General features: G+C 30.9%; 2 protein-coding genes across 3 annotated transcripts in view; one reads left to right on the forward strand and one right to left on the reverse strand.

Moving 5' to 3' along the window:
- LOC118192602 (uncharacterized) overlaps nt 1-3,433 on the forward strand; it is a 56,347-nt gene extending 52,914 nt beyond the window's left edge. For both annotated transcript variants that reach the window (XM_035363598.2, XM_035363599.2), the window contains one exon: nt 1,839-3,433. In XM_035363598.2, the coding sequence (XP_035219489.2) occupies nt 1,839-1,859 (21 nt within the window). In that variant the 3' untranslated portion in view covers nt 1,860-3,433. The remainder of the gene's footprint in view (nt 1-1,838) is intronic.
- Nucleotides 3,434-11,074: 7,641 nt separating this feature from the next.
- The window catches only part of Polr2I (RNA polymerase II subunit RpII15), a 38,132-nt gene continuing 30,080 nt past the window's right edge, over nt 11,075-19,126 (reverse strand). Inside the window, exons 5-6 of the mRNA XM_085811421.1 lie at nt 14,533-14,659; nt 11,075-11,275 (exon numbers count right to left, since the gene is read on the reverse strand). Of these exons, the coding sequence (XP_085667547.1) occupies nt 11,213-11,275; nt 14,533-14,659 (190 nt within the window). The 3' untranslated portion in view covers nt 11,075-11,212. The remainder of the gene's footprint in view (nt 11,276-14,532; nt 14,660-19,126) is intronic.

Raw genomic sequence — 19,126 nt, forward strand, 5'->3', positions numbered from 1 at the left:
CACATTCTTAAGTCATTTATTAATTCATGTAATTTCTAAAGAGGAACTCTTACACCAAGCAGGATTAAAATCTGGATATCTGTCTAATCATTGCACCCTTATTTTCAAGGTATTTGTGGATGAATCCACCTTTGCACCGATGAATGTTATCTATAAAATTTAATTATGGCCTCAAACTCTACAAGCCATAGCTTGTACTCATCTTTTTTTTTTATTAAAAAGTTAAGAACCTTAAAATTTTGTGGAAGGGCATTCATTCATTCTCTTCATTATGATATCATTGCATAGCATTACCAACGTAGTGGGGCTCACCAGCGGCTGAGCTGTGAAGTCTCTGAACATTGGTAGTTTGCTCCGAGGTTCAAATCCTGGAATGGGCTAGCAGCATGGGTGTTTTTATGGTTTCTCCATGTGCAACATGTATACAAACCAGTTTTCCTTAGAAAGTTCTCGACGAAGGTATCTCTCCCTTTAGGAGGATAGCCTTCAAGTGCTTTGCCATAATCAAATAAATCAGAAACAATGTAATGATCATCTGAGATGTTAGAGTGGTGGTTTAGGTCTCTGGCTTTTTCTCTATGTCTGTGCACATATTCTGAAGGTATTTCTGGAAGAAGTAGTGGAGATGTATAAACTATTGGCCTTTTTTGCATAAATCTCACTTGCCTGAGTTGATTGATAATGCATGTATAGATGAGAAAAGAATTAAAAGGAGGATTACCTTGATATTAACAGATGGAGCTTGTTCAACTGCAAGGCTAAACAGTTGCGAAGTAAATAAGACACTTAAACTCTGCTTGTCCCCCTCCCCCATGATTTTCTATATGTAGTATAATGTTAATATTAGTCATGCTTTCCACAAAGACATCTCTCATCTTAGGCAAATAGTTCTTATATGCTTTGCAGTATTTTTTTAAGCAAACAACACTTCTGTAAGACGTTGACCTTGGATTGTTGCAATTTTAGAAATAAAGTGACCTGTTTCTTTACTTTTAATGATAATCACATTTATCCATTTTTGCATAATTTTGATCAGGGTAGTTTTAATAGTATTTCATTATATGGTTTAGTTGCTTCTAGAATGCCTTCATAAAAATTTTTTCTCGGTTTAAATCGGAATGAGAATGGATTACTGTTTACTTGTAGGAAGAGAAGATTATGAGAGAAAATTAAACTGTTTTCATAAATTCTTTGATAAAAATTGATTTTAATTACAAATTATGCCCATAAATCCATTATTTTTGGTAGATTTTTATTGTTCATGCAGATCTTCAAGACTTTTAGATTCGTTAGTAAATTTCACAAAAAACATTCCTCCTTTGTTTCATTTATATATTTTTGTAATATATACACTTGTTAAAATGTTTTTATTTTAATGACATCCAACACCTACAGTTTGCATTTCTGAGTATATTGTCAAATGTATGAGATACAGAGTAATGCTTTTGGGAGTCAGACTAATAAATACATACTGTACAGATATTCTGATGTGTGTAAAAAAAAAAAAAAAACCTGTTTTAGAAAACTTGAAACATTAAAAATATGGCATACATAAGAAGTTTACTTAAAATATAATTTATGTAAGCCAAAATGACTTGCAAAAGTAATAAAACTATAATTCTGAAAATTACTTGCTTTTTGTTTTTTTAAAAAATGCTTTATTTTATGTAGATTTCTTTTTTTAAATTTTACCACAGGATCACCATGAAGTCAAATAATGGTGAAGTTGCCATGAAAGTTATCAAATTAAAAATCAAAATGTTGTTGGTTTTCAGTATTTGCAATAAGTGTTCTTTTGCTGGTAAAATGCAAATTTAATTTCTTTTTTTCTGTTTTAGGATGCTTCGGCTAAAAAGTAGGCATATTGAAAGAAGGTTACAAATGCAAAGCTTTTCCAGAAGTGCATTTTTGATGACTCCAAGTGCTTGTTAATATTATAGAACTTTAATATGATTGTTTACAATGTTCCAGTTTAAGACACTTTTGCTAAACTTTAAATGTTATGTAAGTGTGAAGATTTAATATTCTTATATATTGCAATAGTGCCTGTCCTATTTTTTTACCTTGTGAAACATCTTTTTGCAGTACTGCTAATTTTAAACTGTGTGACGATGGGATCATATATTTACAGTTTATCGTTTTCCATCAATATAAAGTATTACTGCGTCAAACATATGGCAGCATCTTAAAAAACAGCACTTCAAATCAGTGTTTTGAAGAATTTATACATTTCCCCCTTTGATCAAAATTAGTAATGTATAAGAATATTTCGTCAAAATCAGTGTATAGTTTTTATTTTTGTGACTTTCTAATTGCAAATTAAAGCTGTAATATATATTTTTAATTTAATGAAAACAGAATTTTTTTAAAATAAAGTATGAAGTACTGTTTTTTACTTCATATAGTTGTTAATAAGAGTATTTAATTTTTATAGAAATATTTTATATTAAATTACTTTAGGAGAACAGAATCCGTCAGAAGCATACATAAAAAATTTTCGGATATTTTTGGATAACTGCCTTATTTATCTACAAACAGATATTTTTTTCTAAAATTTCATCAGGTAATATAATTAATTTATAAAAAGTGAACATAAAAATTTATTTGTTTTTCTCTTTGAAATTTCTGTATAGTCAGTAAAACACATTTTACTCAACATTCCTATTGCATTTTAAGTGCCATGATGTCACTCGTCACTCACTATTATCAGGTCCAAAATTCTTGTAGGAAATTGAGGAAAACAAATCGGAGCTTTGACTTGGCCAAAAATATAAACATGGCCATTAATTTATGATCAAAAAGTTGCATTTTAAAATGTTTTTGTGAATATTTTGTGTTGTTAAATATATAAATTTCTCATATGGAAGACTAATAATATAGAGTTATAAATTTGTATTGTTAATTATAATATGTGAATGAAATTGTAACAAAATATGCTAGTCTTGTTAAAAAAAAACATCCATTTGTTTTTGAAACTAACACAATATTTTATTTTGAATTGTGATGGAATATTAGCTTAATTACATTACTTGAGAGAATTTTTCCTTTTCAGACTAGTTTAGAAAATTTTAATCATATGTCAACCTTTAGTATGAGAATATATGTTGTGATGAATTTTTAATTTTTGGAAATTGATTTGACAGTGTTGTGAAAAAATATTTCTTATTGGCAATTATTATATGATGGTGAAGCAAGCGGGACCAATGTTTTGTTGTGCATGTTTTAAGATAGTCTATTTCGTTTTGTACAATGATCATGTACTTAAAAAAAAAAAAAAAAAAAAAAAAAAAACACATTTTGTAAGTACTTTATCATCAGTATGAACTGCATTCAGTTGCATGTCTGAAAACTCAATGGTTGCCACGCTGGCAGTGTAACCTTTTTCTTGAAACATGCTTGCTTTGTTGTTATGGAATAAAGTTTATTATTCGTAGTTTTACTGTTTCCTAGTATCCTTTTAAATATTCACAGCTCAATATTTTTGAAAAAGTTGATCAGGCTATCTAGGGGAAATGCATTTTATTATGTTACCTTTATCCTAAGATCTTTGCAAGTGTAAAGTACTATGTATGCTATCTGTGATTCAATTGAGTAGATTCAGCCACAATGCTCGGGGAGTTTTAGAACTGAATTATTATTCAATTTGAAGTTTATTTTATGTATAAAATTCTTATGAATGAATGTCAAATTTATTCAGTGTAAAATATTTGTTCACTTTTTAGTATCTAGTGGAATAAGTGGGGTTGAGCAAATTCTCACATATTGCTCATGATCTATTATTTTATATCTTATCTCATGATCTATTATTTTATATATTATCATGATCTATTATCACTAGTTTTTCTTAGTTCATATATTAATTTCTGCTTTAAAATTACCTTCACACAAAAATATTCTTGAGATACACAATAAGGTTTATTAGCCATTCATGTGTACAATTTGATAGAACATAATGTTTTCAAATGTATGTCTGTCAGTCAAACATGCATTTTAAATGGATAAGATTAGCATATTAAGCACCAAGCCTCTTGTTCATTTAGCCTGTGGTATGATTTCACCAATATGTTGGCAGCTAATGGTCTTTGTATGATTTGATAGAATGTAATTTTTTAAAATAGTAACTGATGTGGTCTGGGCAGAAAGTATAGTGTCAGTGTGTTAAATTTTCTTTGATTTTTGTTCATTAATTATCAAATCGGATTTTCGAACATTTTAACCCTTTCATAACGAAAGGTACAAACATAACATGCATTAGTAGGGCCAGCTATTTCTTTCATGAGCGTCTCTCCAGGGCTGGAGGATTTTTTTCCAGCAAGCCTAAATCCATAAAATTATGGAAAAATGGAAGCATTGTTTAATAATGTTCTGCACAGTATATTGATGGTGATATGCTTTCTATATAAATTTAATAACAAGTTTTTTGTTTTAATATTTTTATTTCGCACATTAATTTTTCAGTATTTACTTGTTAGTGACTTCTGACATTATACATTTTACCTTTAAACAGTTACTATTACATTTTTAATGTGACAAATTTCAAAGCAGGGATCTATACACTTATTTACTTATTTTATTATTTCTGCTGAACAAACTGGGAGATAATGCTACATAAGAAGCATTTCGTATGGCAGATGTATTTTTATGTATATATATATAATGTCTTAAATTGTAATACATTTAAATTCTTATCAGAAGCATTTCATATGAGAGATGTATATATATATATATATAATGTCTTAAATTACGAAAGAATTTAAATGTATTAATTACACTTCTATATTTTGTACAGGTGAGTTTAAAGTTTGTAATGTTAAAAAAAAAAAAGGGAAAAAAACCCTAATTATAAATTTCTCGAGATGATAGATACATTGTATGACACATAAAATGTTCATTACCTAGAGTTCTTTGGATACCCTTTTCCATTTCATTTAAAAGCATCTAATTGAAATGTTAAATAATGATTAATGGTTTGCAGTTTTTCTTCTTGTGTTTACATTGTTCTCTGATCCCAAATATTTGATGCCCTGCTTAATAAAATCCTTGAGATATTTAATACAACTGATCCTGAAGACTCCTGGATGCCATGGAACAAAATTAATTTGAGTCACACTTAGGATATGTATAGCCTAGTTGAGGAGTAAATTGCCTAGAAAGATAAACTACCCCTTCAACTATCTTGACAAGATATATCTGTGGCTTTAGGAAGATGTCTCATACTGTAGTCAACATTACCAAGGTACAAGTAGATGAAGTGCAGTAATTCATTTTACATTAGCTGCTACTTGTTATTAAATTTATATAGAAAGCATATCGCCATCAATATACTACTGTGCAGAACATTATTAAACAATGCTTCCATTTTCCCATAATTTTATGGATTTAGGCTTGCTGGAAAAAAATCTTCCAGCCCTGGAGAGATGCTCATGAAGCAAACTGAATCACAGTTTCAGAAATGTTAATCTCTCAGCCACTGAAAACTAGGTAAAACCACTGAACACTAGGAATTTGACCTGGATCCAAATTATGGTTAACTGGATGGTTACATGGGATCTTTTGTGATTTTCTTTATGTATAACATCAATATGAGACTTTAAAAATTATTAATCATCTTTTTCAAAATTTTTGGGATCAGCATACTTTTTTAAAAATCTTTTAATAATAAAAATACTGAAATTTTCATCTGCTTAAATTTATTTCGGACGCACTGCAAGTTACAATTCTACTTTTTTTTTTTTTTTTTTGAGGGGGGTCTGTCACAATTTTAAGAACTTCTGGTGGTATGTGATTGAGGCTTTAATTTTTTTTTTAGAGGGAGAATTTATATTTAATGAAACAGGGTTCATAGCCACATTTTAGTTTAAAAAATAAGCACCTGTCTAATTACATTATACACAACTGTATAACCTTAAAAACTAGACTTGTAATTTAAAATATGAAAAATGCAGTATTTATTAAGAGAGAATAAGCATTACCTCAACCATGGGAAAATAATTACTTTTTTTAAAAAAAAAATTTTAAATAACAGTTCAATTTACAGAGCTAGTTTACAATGAGAGAAAAAAAAACTATGCAGAACTAAACTATATTACAAAATTTAATGATGAAATTTCAGTTCAAAATAGAGAAAATAAATAATAATAAGGCATATTTATTGTATTCACTTGGAACCTAATAATAAATAAAATTTATTTTTCCACTCATGTTGATATTTAAATAATTTAAATCTAAATTCTGAACATTTTCTAAATTTTCATTGTATATCAGTTTTCCCTTAACAGATACTGCAAGCAAAGTAATTTAAGTAAACAAGAGGAACATTTCTGAAATCAGAAATTTGCTTCATGCAGTCATCCTTTAACAGTAAAAGCTTAACTAACCCGCACACTTGGAAATTGGCGAATATTCGGACAGTTGAGCGTAACTTGAAAAAGAGGAGCGGAGAGGGGGGGGGTAGACTGTAGCCGCTCTTTAGATTTTTCCGCTAAATAAATGCTTTTGACATTTCCATATGTGCATCATATAAAACCAATGGAACTGAAAAATATTCTGCTTAGCAAGCACAGTAAAACTCTTTTAAGTGTTCATAAACAAATAGATTCAGATAGAAAATGAAAATTAATTATCTCGGCAAAATATCGCAAACGTTATTGCGCAATACATGCGCGGTAATTCTTGCATGATATTACACAATCGGAATCTACTGCTGCCGGTATTGGGAGAATAAAGAACTAAATAACTGGGGTGTTTTTCATTCTAATTTTCAACAGACGGTGTTAAATTTCCAGAACAGAATCATTCTTTGCTTGGGTGGTAGACCGCAGAACTTTTAGTTCTATTTAATCCAGATTGGAAAGTGGCAAAAAGTCCGTTGCTTGTGTAGCAGGGAACTGTAACAGTTTCAATATTCGAGATTTTGCGGAGAAAGGAGAGAATCTCCCAATCTTTGTACTGTATAATGTATTGGCCCAAAAAATGAAATTATTTTGACTATTCGATTACTTTCCCTTTATTTAAGCCATTCCGAATAATATTCCTTAGAAAGCTAATCTGTGTTAAGCAGTTACTGCAACTATGTTATTATAAACATTCATGCATATTCTCAGAATATAAGCATAATGATCATAATAAACACGAATATGAACTGACCAAGTGGAACGAGAATCCAAATTATTAAGATCTTGATAGAAATTCAAACGTGGGTAGTATTTGGGTGGGAGGAAAAGAATGGCAAATGGACCGGAATTTTCTACTGCTTGCGCAATTCTTCGACCAATAGAATGACGGGCACCTGTCTGTACTTTTCGTGCAGACCAAAGGTTATGTTAATGCAGAGAAAGGGGGAAAAGCTATTTCCGGGAGTATGATTCACCATCTGACATTCCATATTGGCAAGAAAAGTTGTTTATTTAGTTTTGGCTTTGGTACGGGAAAAAATAGAACGTTCATTAAAAAAAAAAAAAAAAAAGCACTAAAAGCAAAAAAATAAGCACTAAAAACAAAAAAATAATTGCTTTAAAGAAAAAGTAAGCACCTATAAGGGCCTTTGTTTTATTTTCAAATATAAGGACTTATAAGGACCGCTACGAACCCTGTGAAACATATGTGAATTCTCTTTCAAATGTGTGGATTCAATTTCAGTTGATAAAATCCAGAACCAAGGGTTATTTCTTAATCAAAATTTCTTTTGGGTTCCTTCCCTCAAACTATGCGTACCTCTCGTATGTTCTTATTAGCACTAATAAGAAATCTTCCACACAAGCTTACATACTAATGCAAAGGCTGTTTGAATATACAGCAAGGGTACTTTCTGCAATTAAGTTTCAAAGAATAGGACTAGATAACTCAAGTTAATAAGATGCTTTGGTATATCAGTTTATTGTTATTTTAATATTTCTAACATTGATATAGTAAGCAATTAATTACAATAAGTCCTAATTTTTTGAACTTATTTCATTTATTATGTAGCACTATTATATTACTAATTTAAACAGCTTCATTTGTATGCCTGTAATAACCTTTTTTAATAATATACATATATATTTGTGCGTGTATGTATACTTGTTATAATCTGCTGTCTCACCTGTGAATTTATATAGATTCTGAAACTGAATTTCACATAATAAAAACAGTAAAATAACTTATTGAGAAAGGATACAAAAGTAAATCTACATCATAAAAAGAATATAATTAAAATTTTTTTTTACTATTGTATGCAGGGGCGTAGCTAGAGGGGGGCATCTGTCCCTGGGCGCAGAATCCAAAGGGCGCCAAACTGATGTTATGACATTTTAGAATTGTTTTCCATCCTTGGCAAGCAGTAGGGGGGTGCGAAATCTTCAGTTGTCCCTGGGCACTGAAAACCCTAGCTACGACTCTTGATTATATGCACCTATAATTAATTATAAATGGATAAATTCAAAGGAGGAAAAATTTTGCTTTAACCTTCCAAGTGGTTAAGCACGATATCTTCACAAAAACCTGCATTTAAACAGCATTTTTTAGCTAAATTTGTATAATTACTAATTTTGGTATTTGTAATCACAAACTTCCATTCATTAAGATATTTACATCAAAGAAAATAAAGTAAAATATTTAAACTTTTATAATATGTTAATATATGTATTATAAGCTAATAATACAGGGTAAGCCAAAATGAATATAGCTGTTACAAACGGCTATAATTATTTAATGGAAAAGAATTTATCGATAAGAATAACACAGAATATAGACAGAACTACAAAATTTAAGGTGCAGTGAAGCAGAAACCTACGCATGAGAGTTGAAACTTCACAACGACAAGAAACCTGTTGATTGTGGGCGTCTCGTTAGTAAAAATGGCGAGTCTCATGCAGAAAGCATTCTGCGTGTTAGAATTTGAAAAATGTCATTCTGTTTTAACAGTCCACAGAAGATTTCGTCAGCATTACAACGAGAACCTCCAAATACGAATATATGGAGATGGCATCAGATGTTTAAAGAAACAGGATTTCTGTGCAATGGGAAAAGTAGCGGAAGGCCACTTGTTTCAGCAGATGGCGTAGAAAGAATTCACCACATGTATGAACGAAGCCTACGGAAATCGACGTACAAAGGCAGTAGGGAGTTACAAATGCCACAAGAAATGGTATGGAATGTTCTCAGAAAGAGGCTGCAAATGAAACCATACATCATTCAACTTGTGCAGCAATTGAAACAGGGACTACGGCAAACGTATGAATTACGCTATGTTTATGCTGGAAAGCATGAAGGATAAAACAATGGGCTGATAGTCTCATTTTTAGTGATGAATCAACCTTCCACAAAAGTGGGAAGGTTAACCAGTACAACTGTCGAATATGGGGTATGGAGAAGCCTTTCACTGTAATTGAACATGAATGTGACTTAGTGAAAGTTAATGTGGTTTGTGCGATCTCATCATGTAAATTGTACGGTCCTTTCTTCTTCTATATATATGTATATTAACTTCATATATATGCTTATAGTCATCTTCTTTGTTAGTATATATGTATTTACGAAGCTACTTTCATATATCCGAGTTTAGATGAATTTGTTAAACTGGAATTTCAGTTCATAATACAGTAATGGACAATTACTAAGGACGGTCACCGAACGGTTATATAGCATGTAAAAGAGTGTAGTTGAATGCCAAGTGAAATAAAATAATGTCAGAATGCTAGAACATAAAATAAATATAATTGTGTTGTGAAAGCTTTAAAAAGTGTTCAAGGGACAAAATGATAATTTTGTGCTGAATACATAAAAGTGGGAAGAAATGCAATTACAGCCTGCAAGCATTCTGATGCAAGATTTCACAGGCCCTGCAATGCTTTGTACAACATTATTGAACAACTGTTGGAGTAATTTATCCCATTCCTCTGTTGGTAATAAATATACTAGCTAGTGTATAGATGAGGGTATTCTTGTTTATTGAAGGGCATTGTTGACCAGCAAGAGTCATCCCCAAAAATATTCAATGGTATTCAGATCTAGAGAAAGTGCTCGCTATATCAGGCATTGAATATCTTTGCTCTCTAGACACTCCTGGATAGAGATTCTTCGATGACACGCTGCATTTGATGTCCATAAAAACAAATTTATCACCATCAGCACCACAGAACACGCAAACATGAGGCAGCAGAACATCATTAATGTATTGTTGGCCAGTTGTAGGTCTGAAACAGAAGCACATAGAGCAAAGTACGGCCATTGATCATGATCCCAGCCCATAAGATTACATGCAAGATATCAGTCCCTTTCCTGCCTCATCAGTTTCTGTCCACAATCAACTGAGAGATTGAACATACTTTCATTGGCACAAGTCCGCTTGTCTTCCCTCCATTTGTGATGTTGATGACACCATTACAGAAGGGCTGAACCGTGACATCACAAATGCACAACAGGATAGTGGTTTAATGTTCTTTTGACTACAGTTTTTTTGGAAGATTCAGTTGTAGAAAGTAACCAACTTGCTACCTCACTATGCTATTCCTTTTCATCAATAGCACTATGTACCTAGCTTCTGCAGGCATTAAACTGCAAACACAGCCTCTCCCTTGACATTCCATTTGTTGGAAATGATTTCCAAAGCCTTGAAACAACACTGTGGCTGATGTCAAATTCCCTAGAAACATCTGCTATATTTCTCCCTTCTTCAATCTTGCAAGTAATATGGCCACACATAAAATAATCCAAGTGATGTCGAGAAGACATACCAAAATTGCAAGTTCATCATTTGATTCTTTCCTACGATTTTTTATTAAAATTGTTTTCATATATTAAAAGTGTACTATTTCATTTATAAAGAGTATTGCTAATAAAAAATTTGGAAAGATATTAGCATTTTTAAACTAGCATAATTATTATTTATAAGACATTGCTTTTCCATCCTGATGTACAGATATGAGTCAAACTGCAGTTCTCGACACATAAAGATTTGCCATGTTGGTAATAAATATATTTAGCTGTGAATTAACAATTTTCTTTTGAATTTTGATATATCCCTCATTTATGTCCAATAATGAAGTCAGCACAATTAAAGACAAAGGAATAAATTTTGTGGAATAACTGACACTGATTGCATAATCATATTTTAATAGCATATATACAAGAACCTTTAGCAAAATTCAAAACATTTTGTTGAATATAAAAATTAATATAATTATGCCTTAATAAATAAACACCTTTTTTTATTCTTCCATGAATTACAACTTTTCTATTCAGTCCACCTATGGGTGCAGTTAGGATTTGTACACACATAGTACAGTCTCATTTCATCCTAAAAAGCAAAACAATGAGAAAAAATTAAAGAACTATTGTTTTAAATGGAATTTTTTTATATATAACTGAAATAATATAACATTAAAAATATCACAAGATATGAAATTAACGCTTTACTTATATGATCAATATCTGAGCAAAAACTGAAAAATAATCTTTAGTTAATGGTATGAAAGCTTATACCATTTTGAAGCATTTATTTCATGTCAGAAATTCTCGTAATAGTCTAACTTACTCAATGCATTTAATTTGGAACAACAAATTATACATGTGATAATTATGATTTTATTTTAAAATTATAACAGCATAATGAACATTTTACTTAATGGAGTTTTGGAATGTAAATGCTTAAGAATCAATATTTAAGGAAATAAAGTCTATAAGCAACCTTTTCAAACATTCTATTTATCATAATAGTAAATTACATCTATTAGCATTGCAGAAAAAAATATCTTGTGAAGGACAGATCTCATTAATTTTGGCACTGAACATGCTAGCTAAATTCACAAAATATCAAGCAGAAAAGTGATTATAATTGAAATGATACACGCCAATTTATGTTGGAGCAGTTAGTGTGTGTGATATGTTTATCCTTACTTTGTTAGTAATAATTACAAAGATGTGAAAAGGCAGAATGATATAAATTTGGATCACTTGAACATTTCTTGGTAACATGAACTAACTAGAAAAAAAATTTTTTTGAATAAAATGATATGCCAAATGGGGAGGAAAAAAGTGACAGACTAAAACAAGTGACCATAGAAGAAAACATAATGTATGCAGCACAAATTAGATTTTCATCAAGAAAACCAAAATGTTATCAAGACAGCCAAATATATCAAGATTATAAAAAATTATGAAACTTTCATACAAACCATTTGACACATAAATGAGGATGATCCAGATGAACATGTTGAATTCAAAATACGTGACTCAATAAACTTAAAAAGTGACACTGATTTGGAAAAAAAAAAAAAAAAAAATCTTGTTATGGATATATAATGCTATATATCATATATTAAAACATGTTTAGTGAAAAAATAAAAAACCCAGAAGTGATCATTAAAGTGAAAAGCATTAGTTCAAATGTTGTGGTAGAGGTGGAATTTTGCATTCTTTTTCTTTTCAAGAAATACATGACAGCAAGAAGTTACTTTGATCTACTTTTTGATGCTGTAAAAGTTTATCCCTTTTTTAGGTGAAAAAGAAAGTGAATAAAAGAAAATGCAACATACAAATTCATATAATTGCTAAAAATTAGTACAACTTCTTGCCATCTGCCTTATAGCAGATTTATCCCTTGTCCATAAAAATCATCAGCTTTAGAATTAAACAAATTTTTCAATGCTGTTTTCATTTCTTTATCCAAGGTTTGAAGGACTAAGGAATTTTGTAACATTAAAAAAGATGGCAGTCTGAATGAGCAAAGTCCAAGAATAAGGTAAAAACACCAACCAAGGTTGAGTAGCTTTTTTTCCAAGTGATTAAAAGCAGCTTGATGTCTGGAATTTTCATGCTGAAAGATAATGCATTGGCAGCTGACAAGTGTTGACAGTAAATGGTTTAGTTACCCGGGAACTAATCTCATTGATTATTTCTTTCTATCCCACCATACACTTAATAAGACTTTTAGGGATACAGTCCTATTCTTGATGTGAAAGGAGTAGGTTTTGTTACCCTACATACAATCCTTTGACATTACTGTAGAGTATCCATATCTCATACCAGCTCATAAATCATTTAAAAAATAGTTAACTTTCGGAATGAGAAAGCAAAAGAAAAGAACTGGTTCTTGCTTATCATTGCTTTTCAGATAGCTGAGGTAGATCTCTGATCCAGCCTTGTGATAATTTCAAGTGCATGCATACATATTAAGTGTTGTTCTAAGCACAAACAGCATTTTTGTTAATTCTTCAACAATTACATGACAGGTATTCAAATGGTCCAGAATCTGCTCAAAACAACCAATAGACATCCAAAATGTGGTTGATTTTTTTTGCAGATTCTATCCCGAAATTTCAACACCAGTGATCATGTGCTATCATCAAAAGCCATCCTTTTCATACAACTGATGTTTCAGCATGCTGAAGCTGCAGTACTCCGTGTGTCAAACTCGTACAACAAATAATATCAGATATGCTCCATGCTCTTATTCATTTTAAATCATTTTTTTCTTTTATTTACTCTTATAAGCATGCTGTCTGCCTATTATGTTTTATTGGCTAAAAATTCCAACCATCACAATGTCATGTACATCATCAAATCCACTCGTAATTTGAATTGCCTAAAAATAGGACCAAACTTTTACACCAAACCCATTACATGAAAACAAAGTTTATTCCATCAATCAATATTGGGGTATAGGAATGGAAAATACAGTATTCACGATTTTAACGGAATTGCATACCAATGCAAGATAATATGCATGCCGTAACCTTCAGGTACAATGACTGGCCATTGCTTGAAAACATATACACTTTTTACTGTTGTCTACTTTTGATACCTATAACTTTTGCTTAAAACCAAAAATATATCAGAAACTTACCTTTATCATGTATTTATTATATCTATATTGTCTCCATTTATTACGCATTATATTTTTCAGCAATTTCTAAGCAATGTTTCTTTTAACACGATATAACTGCTAATGTACCATTTGATAATATACAAATAACCATTTAATTTAAAAGTAAATTTGTAAAAAACTTATCAATTCCCAATAACTGATGCTATGTGTCTGTACGAGGTAATGAGACCAACTTGGAAAGATTTAAAAGCATGAATGAGAGACTTTTATTTTAATTGTTATGCAAAGTATGTATTACTTTGAGTATTTTGACATATAAAATTGCAGAATTAGAGGACAATGTTTAATTACCATATTACACAGAATGACTAATACACAAGAGAGTTAATTATGATACATATATATTATATATAAAGCATAACTAAAAATAATTATAGTGGCTATGTGTAGGTAGGTGATTTCAGTTTAGGCCTGCTGCCACTATACTAGCGACTAGTAATCCTGAAAACAAATAAGTAACAACTTATCACTAATGATGTACTTAGGCCCCACAGCTAACAGTACTGTTATTTTAAGGAAATGCTGAAAGAAGGAAAAAACTAAGATCATAACAAAATAAATATTCAACTACATTTTTGTTTCTTAAAAATTTACCCTAAAAAGTAAGAAGAGTTTTTTTTTATTCTCAAATAAATATGGAAATTATTAAAGTATATAAATTTACTAACCTCAGCTCTTCTACTCTGAGCTTGGAAAAATACAGATTCCTTGTGATTACAACGTGGGCAAACGTGATCTTCAGTTCTGGGAAGAGTTGGATCATGTATCACATCTGATACAATTTGTGTAAGCTCACTGGGAAAAAGAAAAAAAAAAAAAAAAAAAAAAAAAAAAGCGTAAATGGAAAAGTAAAAATCACAATGAAGTTTAACATGTACCAAGTTCTATCTTAATGGAAAACTGAGCACATGTAATAAAAATTATTACATACAAGATGGGAAATCATATGCCATAAATAATGCTATAATACCATCATCATTAATAATGCTTGATGCATTATTAAATCAGTTGACTGGTTTTAATTCCATTAAATTTTTTATAAGACAGCAAAATCAAAGATCTATGCAATTTAGAAAACGCAAAATACCAGTACCACTAAAATAGGGATACATTTGGGTTTTCTGTTAGCAGAATGAAAAATGATGCAGGTTACTAAAAACATTCAATCACAGAACAATTTATGGCTTAAAACAACATCACAGAGAGATATTCATATAGGAACAGAATTTTACATGAAAACTAGCCAAAAATAATTCATAAAATCATACCTACACAATAATATCCTTAAATGCAGAACTTAATGGATATGATATAAAAGGTAAATTCCCCTTCAACCAAATTCAAGAATTTTAGCTTCAATACACTCCAAAGACATCAGTGCAGATAACTAATGATGACAAAAATGTTATACAGCTCAAGAAAATTATTGTGTCATGCAAAGATGCAATTCCTATTGTACCATGCACAAGAAAGGGTCAGGATAAGGTATTAATAGCAGGACAGGTATCCTGTAGAGTGTATCAAATGTTATGCAGGATAACAGCTTGCTTGGGATCTGCTTTCATATATGATGTGCCCCTGTTTTAACAGTAGAAATAAACAGTCTAACTAGTTTAGGCCACAGGTACATAAAATATACAGGTTGTTTGTTAATTTTTTAACCTCCTAAAAAATGTTAATTTTTCTACACCAAAAGCTGTAATTGTAAGTTTCTAGTGTTTTCTTTTGATTCTAAATGGCAGCAAGACCCTATGAATGCTTAATATTTTGCAGTTATGAAATTAATATACCTTGTTTCAAGGTATCATGTTAGAAGATTCATAAATTCTATTGAAAGGAAGAAAAAATTCAAAATCCGCAAATATATGACGTGTATATGCTGAATCTTATATACACTGTGTTAAAAAAGAATATACGTATTACAAAGTGTTATTTTGTCCAAACTATTGATTACTATGCCTCGGCTCGGCTATTGGCGAAATGAATACATAGTATAGTTTATATTAATAGCTGCTAGATGTCAGTTGTCTTCTGTTTTTGCGTGGTAACCGTCACATGTTTAAAATGGCTACTCCGAAGCAGAAATCATTTTGTGTTCTCGAGTTTGATCCTCTGTCATGGGGTTTCATTAAGACAACATTTATGTACCACTACTCCTACAGAATCTGGAAGAGGTGAAGAACCAGATCCGTACTGTCATAACATCAGTGACGACGGACATGCTTGCCCGAGTATGGGAGGAATTTGAGCATTGATGTGATACTGTTCATGTAGCTGATGGAGGACATATTGAAATCTGTAATCTGAACTTGAGAGATTCGTACATATGTGTGTTAAGTTTCATATTCATATGTCATACGGTTTAATAAATATATGCATTCAAAATACATATATTTTTTTTTTGAAACACGCCGTATTTACTTCATTTCAGTCAGAAGTGATAATTAACAGAAGATTATTTACATGATTTTAAGACCAGTATGGATTGTAAGACCCATACGGAAGGTACTATGCCAATAGATGGCAGCACCAGTCTTCTCCTTTTCTACTCTGTGAGAAGACAGACTATCTTTATATTATAACAGTTTATGATGCAATAATTTTTATATGATTAATTTACAAGTTGTTTAGGAGTGAACATTATGTTCATGAGGGGATGATGAGTTTACTGACCCTGCGCTAGGACTGAATAAAAGACTCATCGATTTCAAAATTGTTGTCTGGTGTCAAAACGTTACACAATTGTAGGGGTTAAATGTAGCATATTTACCCCCGAAAAACACCAGCTGCTTTGTGTTTTCCAAAATCCTAGAATGCAGCGAAAATGAAAAGATGTGATTGACAACTAATTTGTCATTCAAGGATCACACCTTCTTCCCTAGCTCACTTAAAAATACAGGAAAATGGAAATGCACTTTAAGTCCATCTCTTAGTGTAATGGAAAAACTGCTGATTTGAAAGCATGCTTTTAGGGTGTCATCTTTGCTAATTTCAGATGAGAGACTAGGGAACACGTTTCCATCTGGGTCAGGATAAAAACCGGTGCTTTTTGAAATAAATTTCAGAGTTGGTGAAAGGAGTGAAAATATTTTTAAAGCTAGTTTTAGAGCAAACCAAAATTTATCCAAAAGTTGGGGTTGAAAATCGAAATAAAAACTTTGAGGTGTATAAAATAAAAACATTTAACGGCATTTCTTTCTGAACAAAAAAATATATTACAACCTATATTTACAAAAAATAAAAAATCTGATGTGTACACCACATGACTTCCTTGTACGGAATATTAAATTATATGCATTTTTTCTTGCATTTTATTTAAACTTATTAGATTGAATTAAACCTATTTCGCCGACAGCGCATAAACCACAATAGAATAAAGGCATTCTTTAAAATTCACTTTGTTTACCATAGCGACACTCTGGCGCTAGGTTTACTTAACAGTATTATATTTCATTGATATTATAACTCAGAATGCACAAAATGTATATCATTTAAAGAATTATCTAATCATTGCCACATGTTCTATTCAAATACTATAATAAAGCTAGAACTATGTATAAAAGAATTTAAGCAAACAAAACAAAAAAGAAACAGTTTTTCACAGACGATTGAGTATTTCTCATTTAATTAATTCAGTTCTCACTTCGGGAGAAGGCAAAAATACATAAAAACTCAAAATATCTTTATTAAAAATTACGAAGTAAATCTCAAACGCTTATTTCTTTGAAAAAATTCCAGAAAGAATTAAGCATGATTTAATTGGCAATAATAAATGAATGCATTATCTTTGTTGTTGCGAAGCTAAGTTTCTCTAGATTGGCAACAAATCCACTAGTCTCCTGTTTCAAATGTAAACATCAATGGCCGCCATTAAAAACAGGCTGAGTGGCAATTAAACAACTTTAAAATTGCTGATAATTCTAAAAATATTGCACACAGATTTACTAAAGGCATAAAATCCTTAACCGGAAGATAAAAACAACATAATTCAATCATTTTTAAAGCAAAAAATGTACAATTTACAAACATATAAGAGTAAAGAAACTGAGATCACTGAGCCGGGTAATAGAGTGGATATATATATAAATATATTTATATATGTTTGGTGCGGCCGATTGCAACCAAAATACGAGGTGCACATCTACATGTTATAGCAGTCCTATATGCAAAATTTCAATGTTCTGAGGCTACTCGTTTTTGAGTTTATGCGAGATACGTACATACGTTCGTACAGACACCACGAAAAATTCTCTTCAGAATTCATTTTAAAGTAGTTTTATAATTTTTTTGGTGGAAAGGTGTCTTTTATTCTGTCTTTACATCCCGATATGACGCAAAAACATAGTTAAATTGCATTCGATAGCGGTCAAAATGGATATTTTCGTTGAAATATGCTGCCTGAAACTTTTCGCGATTACAATACTTCCTTTTTACTTCGACAAGGAAGTAAAAAGGGGCCCTTAGGGTTCTCGATAATCTAAAGTGTGCATGGCGAACGATTCTTGGTATCATAGCATGAAGCATGGTCTTTTTTATATATTATCTAAAGCATAAAATATAATATGTTTCCAGCTAGATGAGTTATAATGTTTCATTTTTCAATTTCTTATTTTTTGACTGGAGTTACATCTCCTTGTAACATTACACTAGTTCAGTTACAGCATGATATGGTTTACACATGCAGTTATATTTGCTAAATATTTCCATAAAATAACAATACTAAATTTAAATCAAGTTCAAAAGCTTTTTACCCATATTTTACATTAAGTATGTTCAGCTGGGTTGCATCATCAAAGTGATAAAAACATAAATTTTGTTTTTAAAATCTTACATTTGTAGCGAAATTTTAAAAGTTCTCGTCTTCAGACTTGCATAACTATATTCAAGCACCCATCTATATACGCACATATCAAAAGTATGCAAAATCAATTTAGGAAAAAAATTAATATTTGGCAGCGACCTGGAAAAAAAGTCTTGGAGAGACTCCGGCATAAAATATATACCAGCTCAGAAAATTCAGAATTTCCATTTATCCATTTTTTGCAGCAATTCCACTTTTTGTTTGACGGACATTGAAACATTCTTTCGCTTTGTAGATCCTTTGCCAGCTCCAGAATTGGAAAATCTTTTTGACATAATCGAAAGTTCAAGCTTAATTTTTATAAAATTGCTCTAACAGTCTGCAAAAAATAATAAGCCGAATCCAATTAGAAGATTAAGGAACAACGCAATCTGCAACATTAACTGAAATGCCTTAGAATC

The sequence above is a fragment of the Stegodyphus dumicola genome, chromosome 2, assembly GCF_044657685.1.
Source record: "Stegodyphus dumicola isolate Sdum_Otavi_A_Nest chromosome 2, ASM4465768v1".
NCBI classification, from domain to species: domain Eukaryota; kingdom Metazoa; phylum Arthropoda; class Arachnida; order Araneae; family Eresidae; genus Stegodyphus; species Stegodyphus dumicola.